Genomic DNA, 12,425 nt, shown 5'->3' on the forward strand with positions numbered 1-12,425 from the left:
GACAAACGTCGGTAAGCAGCTTATCAAAGTGGAATTTATCAGGACAACTGTTCAAGAATTCATGTTTAATAGATATTTCTTTCACTTCCCTTTACATAAACGATGAATACGACAGTTTTTTGATGTTAATGAACGCAAGTCGGTATTGAAACCGAGTCAATAAGTATTTCCTTAATTGAAATTACAAAGAGTTTCATATCCAGGCTTCATTTACCGAGTTTAATTCAATGCTAAAAAACTAAGAAGTCTAGTTTTCCTCTAGCTACGTCAAGATATTTAGCAACGTTTTTACTACGTGAAAAATCGCTTTCAACCGTGGAACATTCAGCCTAAAGGAATTATCGCATGCTGGTATAGAGCGTTGTTCGATTGAGTGTCGTAAAACCAAAACTAAGGTAATCACAACAACCAATCAGAAAAAAGGCAAATAATCTCAAGCGCCAATGAGAACTCAAAGCTGCTAGAAGCGCGGGAAAACGGGGTCGTGATTGGGTTTAGTTTTGCATCTGATTGGTTAACTGAGAGGGTGGCGCGAGTTTATTGGGCCAATCACAGAGCAAAGTGAAGCAAAACCAATGCGATACCGGATTAGTTTCCACACTCAATTGAAAATGACTAAGCATCGATCGTAAGGAGGAACAAGAAAGCCAATGATGGAGAATTTAAAGCTGATCACTTCGAGTGCTGAAAGGGTCGTTAAAGAAGCTACGTCACGGATCGTGCATCATGGAAAGATTCAGGATGAGCATTTTTAGGAAGCCTTAATCTTCTTCATCCGTAACCCTCGATCTTTGGTGTTCTTGTACCCTCAATAAGTTTTCTTCATTCCCAACAGATTTCAATGACTCAAAGAAAAGTCAAAGATTGTCAGCTCCTTCAGCGCAAATTTTTTTACGTCTCTAACGCTTCAGCAGCAACCCAAAGGGCAACCAAACAGCTTACTGCTTGATCAAAACTGTGCAATTCGGTGCTTAATAAACAAATTTCGTATCTAATACTATCGCTCTCTACATCTGATTGTTAAGACATTACAAATATAGCCATGCAATCGGCGGAAATTTGAGTCGTTTATGTAAATAATGTTCTAAGTTTATAATAAATCTGCGAAAAAGATTATAGACTTATTAACAAGTCAATCTATAACAAGGAGTAGATCGTTAACTTTTCCCCACATCCCAAATATGCTCGGTCAGAACTCTCTTTATTTGGTTCTGCAACTGAGAAAACACAAGCAGCTGAAATCGAAATGAACAGCTTGTTTTCTTTGATCAGAAAAATGAAAAAGAAATTTAAAAAGAGGCAAAAAAAAACATGGCCACCCACAAGTTGAACGGTCTCTTGAGATAGATTACACGTATGCGGCCTTTTCCTTAATGGCCAAATTTAAACAGTCGTTTAGCGGCCTGCCGAAAATCCGTCCTGTAAAATGAGTAAATGAAAGGATTCACGCATGACTGCAAAAGAAGAAAAAACATGGACAGTTTTACCAGAAGGGGAGTAACCAGATCAGCACGACCAACCACAAAAGCGAAGTTGTAGATTGAGCGGGGAACCCATGACAACACAAACACTAAAACAACTGCAGCACATGCACTGGTTCCTTTTCGTTTTCTAACACTTGCAGCGCGTATTTCCTCACATGAAAATTCGGTCGAGGAGCTTAATGAGTCTCTCATGGGAATCGTTTTCCTTCGCTGCGTCCGAATGGCGCGAATAATCATCGAGTTGACAACGGTCATTATAATAGCTGGTAACACAACGAGGAGAAAAACTAGTATTACGTTATAAACCTGATTAATAACCTTAGCTTTTTCTTCCTCTTGCGTCTGCCACCATATATTTCTTGCGGTGGCAACGAGAGCAGGAATAACCCAAATGGCTATCACCATACAAGTGACTTTGGTTCTAGTCATTTTGCTGCTGTACTGCAAAGGGCGTAACACCGCCAAATATCTATCGTACGTGATGGCTAATAGGCTGAAAAAGGACGAACTGAACACGATGTCTTTGGTCTGCGCTAGAATCCAGCAAGTGTCCGTGGAGAGGTACTTACAGCCCGCGCAGAATGCGGTGTAACCTGGGACGACCATAATGGCCATGAGAATATCACTAACTGCTAAGCTGACAAGGAAGATGTTCATGATCTGTTGTCGAAGAATCGTAGTGGACAGAAAGATCACACAAGTTAGAGTGTTTCCCGCAAAAATGATCAAAGCCAAGACGCCATTTACGACCCAAAAAATCTTCTGTAAAGTTTCATCACAGGTTTCTGTCGTAGTGTGATTGGGATTGCCAAGCAAGGAGGAGATATTCGTTGAAATTCCCTCCATGCCGAGATCTTCTCCCGCAAGTGAATTACTCGCAGTAAGGATTCCGTGATATCGATAGGTTTTCTTTGTAACAATGGTGCTAAAGGCGATGTGGTCCTCTTTTATTTTTTTCCTGTATGACCACCAGGTGTGCTCTTCTTTGACGTTAGCGAATTCATCACATTATTTCCTTAATAGCCAACAACCTGTCAAAATACATTCATATGTAGATGACTTACCTATTTCGAGATTCGTAAATAGATAACAGCATTTCCCGTGGACATTGAAATCTTTACTTTTGTCTCGTGCACTTTGTTCCGCAATCAAAGAGCCTAGTGTTTCTTCTGTAATGAGTGGATTATAAAACGCCCAAAAACTAGTGCTTTTGTTCTGAGTGAAATTTAATCTTGTTTCCAGAAGACTGCTGGGTTATTGCTTGCGTGCCTCAGGAAGTTGTTTGTGTTTTCAGCCCATGTTCAATAAATATGTCAACCTATAAGGCTCCTTGCGAAAAATTTTACATAAAAATTGGCATTCAGATTGTTGTTAGTTTCCACCGGGGCGCAATTGATTTCCACAGTTTCATTCAAAAACCAAGGAATAGTATTCATTCGAGATTTTGTTTCGGCTAAAGTCTAGATCAATCTTCTTCCTTGCTTTTCTTCTTTCAATTTCTTTTACTGAACTTAATTCAATAACAGAAATTTATATTGCACACTTAAATTTTCGACGAAGGAAAATTTACCCGTTTGATTCGTGACGCGTCATTTAATAAAAGAATTAAATCTAATCAAATTTTTTGTAAAACGCGTCAGAAAGCGTTGTTGTTTTTGCGACAAAATGACCTCAAAGGGTGACACAAAAATAATATACATTTTTCCATTTTTCTGTGTAAAATAAATAAAATAAAATGCTTATCATGATATTTTGACGTCAAATAATTCAAGTGCAAGTTTTTCCGTCACAAGAGCTCCAAGCTTACGCTTGGAACTCACAGAACGCACTAAATCTATCATGCAAAACAAAACCTGAGAAGGAATTGTTTAATAAAGTTTGTGTTTTGTGACTTTAGGCACTGTGATCAAAATACTAAAAGGTCGGTGACGTGATTCCTATCTTTATCAATGCGTGCCGAAATTTTATCATTTGAGAAAAATTAAACAAACTGTCGAAGATTTGACAAGGGATCTTTACCCAAGTCTCCACAAAGTTTACTCAGTTGCTTTCCTCCGTATCATGACCACTGGATGCAACACGAAACTGGGGTAGTAATTCGATCGTCTTCGGATAGAAGACGAATGGAAGGGTTTACTTTCGTGGCTATGAGTCGAGTCAGATAAAGATTTACTCACAGGAAGAAAAAATCTAATTTTAGAATTTACCTGATATGGTCGTGATATCTGGATGTTTTAAGCATTAACATACAGAGATGTTTACCTTGAAATCTATGTGGGTGTTTAGGCGTTCATGGAAAAGACAGAAAAAACAAAAAAAGTGACGATTTTTGCTCATTGAGATGCTAACGAAATTGTTCGTAGGATTTGAGAGGGTATCGTGTTGATAATGGGAAAATTCCAATTTGACTCAAGTGTTCGTAAACATATCAGTAGATTGTTGATAGGAAAATACAAATGGAAAATACCTAATGACGATAATAGCCCCCTTATGACGTCAACGATTTGATCTCAGTCGACGGAGGTGAAATAATGATCTTTATTTACTCGTGTGGGATAGATGCTATTTTAAATGGGACGTTGATATTTCGATTTTTCACTTCCTTCTCGAGATGCTGAGTTGCTAACATGCACCAGATAAAAATTAGAGAAAAAAAAAGAATCATTTTGAGTCTTCTACCACCGATGATCAAAAGCGGAACGGCGCAACTCGCTTTGGGGGTTGTTTAATTTTCATAAAATTTTACATAAACAACTCAAACAAAACAGCAATCATTCAAAATTCTTAAAAAAATGACAAATTTGTAAGCGATCCATATATGGAATCGTTTTCCCCATTTTAAATCAAAGCTATCATTTAGGAAGAATGGTGTTAAGGTGGGTCACGTGGGGGGGGTCATGTGACTGTTTGCGTCAGAAATTAACATGCGAAAATGAATTTAATCTGATTATCTATTTGGTTTGCTCTAAATAGCATCTTAAATCGTTTCAATGGCATTTTCTTTTCGATTGGTCAACAGCTTAAGTGGTCAAAATCTTACCCTGGGAGGCAAATTATGCCTCGCCCATAGGGAACAAATGCGATCTAAGTGAAGCTAAAAAGTTTCTCCTCATTCCCGCCTTTACGAACCCACGGTTTCTTGAGATGTCAACTCGAATCAAGCGTGGCTGCTTGCCTTGGTTTTCCTCCACTCCATACTGGAACCAATTTTGTTTCCGATATCTTTAAGCTACAGTAACTCTCGATTTTAACTTCCGACAAATCGAGTCAATTTTCATTTCTTGGCAGAATAATTACAACCCTCCCTAGCTCGAATCTTTGAAAATTTGAAATGACGTTTAATACCGATGAAGCGCAGTGTCAACATGGACGCGGTATTAAGAAAAACACAATGCACCATACATTTTGTTGATAACCATATCTATTTGAAAATGAATTCGAACACTGCTCTGTTTCCGAAAACTCTTCATGGGTGCTTCAAGCAAACATCGATTTCTAAAAGTGATTTCATTCACTAAGAGAAATATGAACTCTGCAGTAAATTTAGCTATGACGAGAGTGACGTCTTTGATGGAAACACGTACCGAAATTTCCCCAAACTTGGTAAATATTCCTGAATACCTTTGGCTGTGCAAATAAGATTTGTCATCCAAAATGTGTGAAAGGAAGCCACTAGTGTGCAATGTACTTTATACCCGACGTTTTAACACGAGCATTTGGCGTATAAGTACACTTTGACGAGGAAGTATTCGAAAATCCTCAAAATAGTGTCAATCACAACTGACATTTTGCAGATATTATGTTGGGTTACAATTATAAGTAAAATATCTAGGACAAATATTTTAGAGTCAAGCTGTTCACCGAAAACCGCAGATCGTGAATTACCACGACTGTTACGGTCAGTTTCGTTCAAGATCGAAATTGTTGAAACTGCTGAAGGAAAGGTTACTAATAATAAGCATCTAAAACGTACAAAATGTCTATCAATACGAGCAACTTAGCAGAACTCACTGAATTTGGCGACGATTCAGATGATGTGAACTTACACATAGATGGTTCTTGCAACAGAAAAGTCGAAGTGGTTTTTTGGGTCTTGTACTCTGCAGTAGGAATCATTATTTTTATTGGGAACAGTTTCACGTGCATCGTTCTGCTGGTATCGAAACGGTTGCGAAACATCTTCATGAATATCTTCCTTGTAAGCTTATCGCTCTGGGATGTACTGATGGCGATTTTTGTTGTTCCATTTTACGCTATACATTGCAGCCATGGCTGCGAGTATTCCTTAACCGAATATTGTTGGATTTTTAGGAAAGCAAAGGATTGTGTTCTTCTCGCAACGACTTTTAATATATGTGCTATCACGTACGATCGTTATCTGGCGGTGGTTCGACCACTTCATTATGGCGCGAAAATGACAAAGCAACGTGTCATCGTCATTTTGGCCGGAGTTTGGACGGCGCCCGTCGTCGTGGCAGGAATAAGAAGCGCTTGGCACCATTCCAAGATAAACGAAGAATTGCGCTACGCTAACAAACTTTACGACACCATATTAGTGATTGTGTTCGTCATCTTCGCTATTCTTGTACTAATGGTAGCTAATGTGAAAATTATGAAGGCCATTAAAACGCAAAACGAACGAGAACGAACCGAACAAGGGAGACGGGCAGTCTGGAGAGCGACTTATGAAACAAGAAAACGAAGAAAAGGAACAAGAGCTTGTGTCTTAGTTGTCTTTATGTTCGTATTATGTTGGCTTCCGAGAATTGTTTACAATCTTAGTTATGTCGTCAAGCCACCGGGATTAGCGAGTCCTTTGTTTCTAAGGCTGGCCTTCCTTTCTCTTTATCTACAGTCTTCCGCTAATCCATTTATTTACTCATTTTATAGATCCGAGTTCAGAAGAGCCGCTTTTAAGCTTTTAAGCAGGCGGAACTCTACAAATCTTAGAATTCACCCTTCTGTTGATTCAGTACAACACGTCCGATCTCAAAACATACAGGATTTAACCCCATCAACGGATTAGTTCCAGCGATCATGGATGTTTGGCGAAGGGTTAGCAGCCAAAATAAGTAAATGTCACGTAAAAGTGTTGCTTCGACTGAATTGTATTAGCAAACAAAGTCTGGAAACGATTGTGGATACAGTTTCTATTAAATTGGAGCAAAAGGCTTTTCAGTAAAGGCTAATTTGCATTCACTGCTTGACATCATGACAAATACTGTTGAAACTGATGACAATTCGTCTCTATTTGATCGTTTAGAGTAAAAAGAAACATGAAAACAGAAAAGCTGAAATACTGTAAAGAGACGCTTAATTCATTAGAATAAGACGCCTTACCTATCCGTACTTCGGGCTGATACTTAATGAAAAGCTTTTCCTTTTTGTCTCTGTCTTTTCCTGCCTTTTTTTCTTCTCTCGTATTTAAAGCTGTGTGAGGCTGGCAAAATCTTTACGAAAATGAATGCATGCATTAAGTATTCACCAATACAAACAGATTTGCTGTCTTTGTTGAATGAGTTGATTTCTCCTTTTTAAATTTGGGGTTTCAAGGTTTCAGGTTTCTACGGTGGTTGCCCGTACTTTGAAAGAACTCAGTCTTGCAATATCTTTATCCCTCTCACGTTTTTTTGCGATTTAAAAAGCGTGATACCACCATAATATCGCATTTTTCAAAGGGTCTTTGTTTTAAAAGCCCAAATCTAAGTCTGTTGCTTAAGAATTTGGTGACAACCGAAAAAAATTATCGTTACTTTCGGAGGAACATAATTTGGTGGTTTTTTACTCTCAAAACTCCATAAATATTTCTGTAAATATTTACATTGCGTGAAAACTAAATACGAAAGTTGATATATATAAATGAAAGACGAAAGGCAAACTGTAACCTACTATTGAATATTTATACCTTATGGAGTAGAGTCCTTTCTTATTCTTAGGGCTGGAATTACTTCATGATATTTCAAGGTGACGTCGTCCTCGAGGTTTCAGGTACGATTACTTTCAGAATGACGAAAAACTAAACGAAACGTTTTTTTTTTTAGATCAAAGCTGTTTAAAACAACATTATTCAGGCAATGTGATATGCGGTGACAGTAATGTGTGCCAATCACGTTAATCCCGCAGCAGGTTATGTCCAATAAAATAAAGTCTTTGGGTGTAGGCCAATTTTCGCAGCATGTAGCGGACATAACGTAATGTTCGTAAATGGAAACCATTTGTTAAGACTAAAACATGTTAAAATAATAAAGAAAGGCAGGAAATAAAGATTACCCTGTTTTTAGTCCCTTTGTATAAGTGATCCATTTTTTTCCGTTGTATGTCAGCGATAACATGTTAGACGGTCTCCAAATCAAGTCCTTGAAGCTCTCAATATCGTGGTCTCGATATATTTTGTATCCAACTATCTTAGGTAGTTAAAGACATTCCACCTGTCGCAGCTTGTATGTAAAGATTTTCCACCCAAGTGGAAAAATCATTAAAAGGAGAAAAAAACATCTAATGTTGGCAATGGAAAAAACAAAACAAAACAAACAAGAACAGATCACGCAGAGCTTCCTGCTTTTAACTCAGATATATATCTAATAATCACCGTGTGACTAGTGCGCATGCCAATTTTCACCTCATGCGATTGACGTCATGTAAAAGTTTTTATTGTTGAATAATGATGCAAAGAAGACATAAAAGTCACAAAAGAAAAACAGGAAAAATAATTAACAAAAAATATAAGACGATTACAGCAGAGGTACTTTCATTTCAATTTTTTTACCTCACTCCGTGCCAAGGATGACTTTATTTGACAAGCTTTCATCAACTGATTAAAATGGCTACCCAATCAAAATTGCCGCAGATAACAATTTCCATCCACCCAACCACATGCAAATTTCAAGTTGAATACAGCATTAACCTGATGAGAATCAAGAGTATTCGCTTCATATCAACGACAGGAAAAACTAAACGTGTCCTGGTTTTAAGTATCAAATGACCGAGTTTGAATTTTTGAAAATCATATATGTGAACTGCGGATTAATAAATGAATCATGTGAATGATCTTAGCAGTAACGGTTGGGTATTGCCAGCTGAAATGTTGCGCGGATTATTATTATATTTTCATTATTGGCTCTTTAAGTCATTTCATGTAAGTTGTTTGTTTCAAATGAAACTCGAGCTGAAAGTGAAATGCTTGAGTTAATCGGTCAGATCATACGACAAACCTTTCGTAAAATATAAAGCTAGCAGTGCTTCAAAGCACATGAGATACAAATTTGTGGTTAAAATTTAGAAGGCCTTATCAAACTGAATATCAGTTTGTTTTGTCTCAGCATCCCGAAAAGACTTCTACAATATAAATTCGTTGTCTTTATTCATAATCAGGTGGAAATCAATAATTTAGCTTACTGTTCCCTTTACAGTTAATAAGATATTGACAAGGAGAAGTTTTTAAACATCTAAGAGCTTTTTTAGTTGGTGATCATTTCCATTATTCTCGTGACCCTATTGTGTGATTCACGGGTGATATTGTAAGGAGAAATTAGATGCTGGTCACTCCTAGGGGTTACAGGGTCAGTGAAATCGAGGAAACGAAGCATCACATAAGTATGTAAGTATCGCAAAATTCTCCAAAAGATCTTTCGCGTCCAGAGAACAAAATCCATGATTAATGGCTTGGGCAAAATTTCACAAAAGTTGTAGGCGTAGAACATTTCTTTGGCTTACGTAATAGCTATTTCATATGAATGAGGAGCCTATTTAACGAATGTTACAAAAATATTTCGGAGTTCTTGACCTCGAAGCATTGTTGGACGTTGCTTTCAGGAGCTCAAGAACGCATGGGTTTTATACAAGTGCAACGTTGACTTTCAGAGTTTGGTCCAGATTTTGGAAAGATTGTATAATTTTATGTTGAGTCAGGAAATTTTCCGGTTCCATTCTGAGCTCTTCCGACTTCTTCCTAAAACGCATAAGCTCTACAGTTGCAACTTTTGCAGTTTCCGCAAGAAAAGACTGGGTCCGAGGTGTTGACGTCATCGACTCCGCCCTTTTAGTTACAAGGCGCCATCTTAACAAAGAAAACGCGGCTTTCCGAAATTCTGTTCTGTAGAACCAATAAATAAATGGATTAAGGGACGACTGAATAAACAGAAAGAGGAAGCAAATTCTGAAGAACAGAGGACTCGCGAGCCCTGGAGGATCAACGATAAAACTGAAGTTATAAACAGTGCGTGGAACCCAGCAAACCATAAAAACTAGAGTTACTATAACACACGCAGTTGTACCCTTTCGTTGTTGAGAAGTCAGCGATTTATTTTGCAAGTCTCTTCTTTCCCGTTTGGCTTGCTTTCGTATGGCTCTGATAATCTTGATGTTTGTTATCAACATTAAAACAACTAGAAAAACAACGAGACCTAACACGATCACACTATCGTAGATTTTGTTGGCAAAGCGAACCTCGGGCTTGTCAAAGCTGTGTTGCCACGAGTTCCGAATTCCGGCTAATAACAGTGGTAATAACCAAACGACAGTTAGCATACCAATTACTCTTGTCGAAGTAACCTTCGATTTATATCGAAGTGGCTGCAATACTGCAACATAGCGATCGTACGTAATAGCATACAAGTTAAGGGTAGTGCCTATCTTGACGCAGTCCTTTGCCCCTCGCATAAGCCAGCAATAGCTTTTCAGGGCTTTTTCGCATCCAAGACCACAGAAAACAGCGTAAAATGGAACCACGAAAACGGACATGAGTATATCCCAAGTGGCGAGACTGACAAGAAGAATGTTCATGTTACTTCCACGGAGTTTGGCTGTGGTTAGGAACACCACACAAGCGAAAATATTTCCAGTTAGGATTATCACACCTAGAACTCCGAATAAAATGAAAAACAGTGTTTCTATTGATTCGCTGCAGGTGGCATGTTCCATCTCGATTTCCTGTTTTTTTACACCAATGTCACTTCCTCTTTGTGGCGAAAGTTCTATGGGGAAGAACTTTGATTTATCAAGCCGAAGATCTCTTTAGAAACAGGGTTTAAAAAGATTAAGTGCGCTTTTTGAACTCCGCCATAACATATCACTTCCTCGGGAGTTTGATCATAAATTTATCACATAGACGTCAACCCTCTTACAATATCTATATAAATACGCTTTGACATTGTCCTTTTAAATTCTATTTTGTCAGGCGCGTTGTCATAGGAAACGAACGAGTATGTCCACTCAATATGAATTTGAATTTGCAAAGGGGTAAAATTTGTCATTTTTGTCGCTGTTTTCATTGTCAGCTCCGAAGCAAATCTGGAATCACCAAGATATCGAACACAAGGAGCAAAGAGCATCGAAAAAATGGCAAAAACCTCAACGACTGGCAATGAATACTGAACACGATGAAGATATTAACATTTTAAGTGACTTTGAAGTGACCATACGCCGTCACCACAACCTTTAAAAGTACACACGCGGACTCGGCTGAAAATTCAATGCAATTCGATGAGCAATCTCAGAAACGCTTGAAAGAAAAGGAATATACTTCTATGATATATTAAAAACAAGGATTTTATATCCAGAGAAGTCAGAAAACAGGAACAAGGGTTTACGAAAGTCACCCTTTCTCTTTGTGCATTAACCCCATAACATCGGTAATCTGTTTATGTAAATGTGGTCTTTGTATGACCTACGTAATTAAAAGTTTGCTCTCAGAAATACAGCTTCTCGATAAAAACCAGCGTCTCAAAACGCATCACTGCTTTTAAAAATCTGAAGCTAGCATCTCCTTTAAGTAACCATCCATAGAATACGGTAGGAGTGCATGGGGCTTAAAATAAAAGGTCCAGTTTGTTTAATGCTCTGTGCGAAATTTTCAAACAAAGAAGATTTATAGAGTCCGGTAAAAACCCTTCTTCGGGCGCTGATAAATCTAATGGACATCAGGGAAGCGGATGCTTGAATACGAGATATTGCATGTAAAAATTGCAATAACAAATGAGTGCCTGGAGGAGTACAGCCAAAATAACAAACAACGAAAAGAAAAAACTGCATATAGCTGAGCTAAAAAAGATGAAAAGCATAATATTGAAAATTCTTTCCGTTTGTCAGCTCTCAAAGTAATGCGATCTTCTGTCGTACCTTGGTGGAAAATAAATAGAGAAATCATTTTATTTCCCTTCTTCAAACTCAATTAGCTTCTGATATTCGATACAACTAATAGACTTATTTTTTCAAACATGCTGTTGTGGCTTAACAAACCTCGATTTTTAAAAGACTTGGTTCAAGTTTTTTTTTTCTTTTTCTGTTATAGTTAACGACGAGTTAAAGAATTAGTGGGATTTTCCCTTAGAAAATTTTAAAGAGATTAGTGAATGTAGAAAAAACAATCGTACGACTTTATCATTAAAAAAGGCTTGTTCATTTTTCCTTGGAGTAATATTTGAATAAAAATACCACATAGAAATCTACTTCAATATCAACCGACAAGACATACAAGCCCGCATACTGCCCATTTGACGTTTATCCGATAATATATAGGTTCAGTTTTGTTGCGAATTACTGACGTTTTCCTCAATAGGGGAGTATGCATCCCACCCCAAAAGAAAACAAAGTTCTACTTTCAAAGCCAGATAGTACAAAACTGTACCCGCTAAGTTCTTAAATAAAATTATCTTACCTTTCAGGCTAAAGATTATCAGGCAGAATCATGTGTCAAGTTGGCGTTTACTGAGAGTCCTCCTGTTTTCTTTTAATCTTCAGATTGACAGTGCATTAAGTCCATTTTAAACATGATAAGTGCTTACGCTGCATGGACCAGTCATATGACAGCTATGTTGTGTCACTCGCGTTTTCCGATAGGATGTTATGATCTGAAGGTAAAACACTTAAACAAGTGCTGTAAAATGATGAGACAACACCACTCCCGCTTATTTAAAATGTCAGTTATGCATTAAGGTGTGCCAA

General features: G+C 37.7%; 3 protein-coding genes across 5 annotated transcripts; 1 reads left to right on the top strand and 2 right to left on the bottom strand.

Annotated features, from left to right (window-relative positions):
• Nucleotides 1-60: 60 nt before the first annotated feature.
• Nucleotides 61-12,208, bottom strand: LOC131776671 (histamine H2 receptor). Of its 3 annotated transcripts, XM_066171494.1 has the most exons (3): nucleotides 7,755-7,779; nucleotides 7,390-7,500; nucleotides 61-2,515 (listed from the first exon to the last, which is right to left on the bottom strand). In XM_066171494.1, the coding sequence occupies exon 3, from the start codon at nucleotides 2,328-2,330 to the stop codon at nucleotides 1,371-1,373; it is 960 nt and encodes a 319-aa protein (XP_066027591.1). In that variant the 5' UTR covers nucleotides 2,331-2,515; nucleotides 7,390-7,500; nucleotides 7,755-7,779; the 3' UTR covers nucleotides 61-1,370. The 3 variants fall into 3 exon arrangements, with proteins under 3 accessions (XP_066027591.1, XP_066027592.1, XP_058948870.2); XM_066171495.1 differs by lacking the exons at nucleotides 7,390-7,500; nucleotides 7,755-7,779 and adding an exon at nucleotides 12,139-12,208; XM_059092887.2 differs by lacking the exons at nucleotides 7,390-7,500; nucleotides 7,755-7,779 and adding an exon at nucleotides 6,825-6,913.
• On the top strand, nucleotides 5,387-6,647 carry LOC131776670 (5-hydroxytryptamine receptor 4). The gene has a single exon (XM_059092886.2). It carries the CDS (start codon nucleotides 5,461-5,463, stop codon nucleotides 6,508-6,510), a length of 1,050 nt encoding a protein of 349 aa, XP_058948869.2. The 5' UTR covers nucleotides 5,387-5,460; the 3' UTR covers nucleotides 6,511-6,647.
• On the bottom strand, nucleotides 8,828-10,560 carry LOC131776707 (histamine H2 receptor-like). Its single transcript, XM_066171493.1, has one exon. It carries the CDS (start codon nucleotides 10,401-10,403, stop codon nucleotides 9,318-9,320), a length of 1,086 nt encoding a protein of 361 aa, XP_066027590.1. The 5' UTR covers nucleotides 10,404-10,560; the 3' UTR covers nucleotides 8,828-9,317.
• Nucleotides 12,209-12,425: the final 217 nt, after the last annotated feature.

This window comes from Pocillopora verrucosa, chromosome 8 (genome assembly GCF_036669915.1).
Source record: "Pocillopora verrucosa isolate sample1 chromosome 8, ASM3666991v2, whole genome shotgun sequence".
Classification (NCBI taxonomy): Eukaryota; Metazoa; Cnidaria; class Anthozoa; order Scleractinia; family Pocilloporidae; genus Pocillopora; species Pocillopora verrucosa.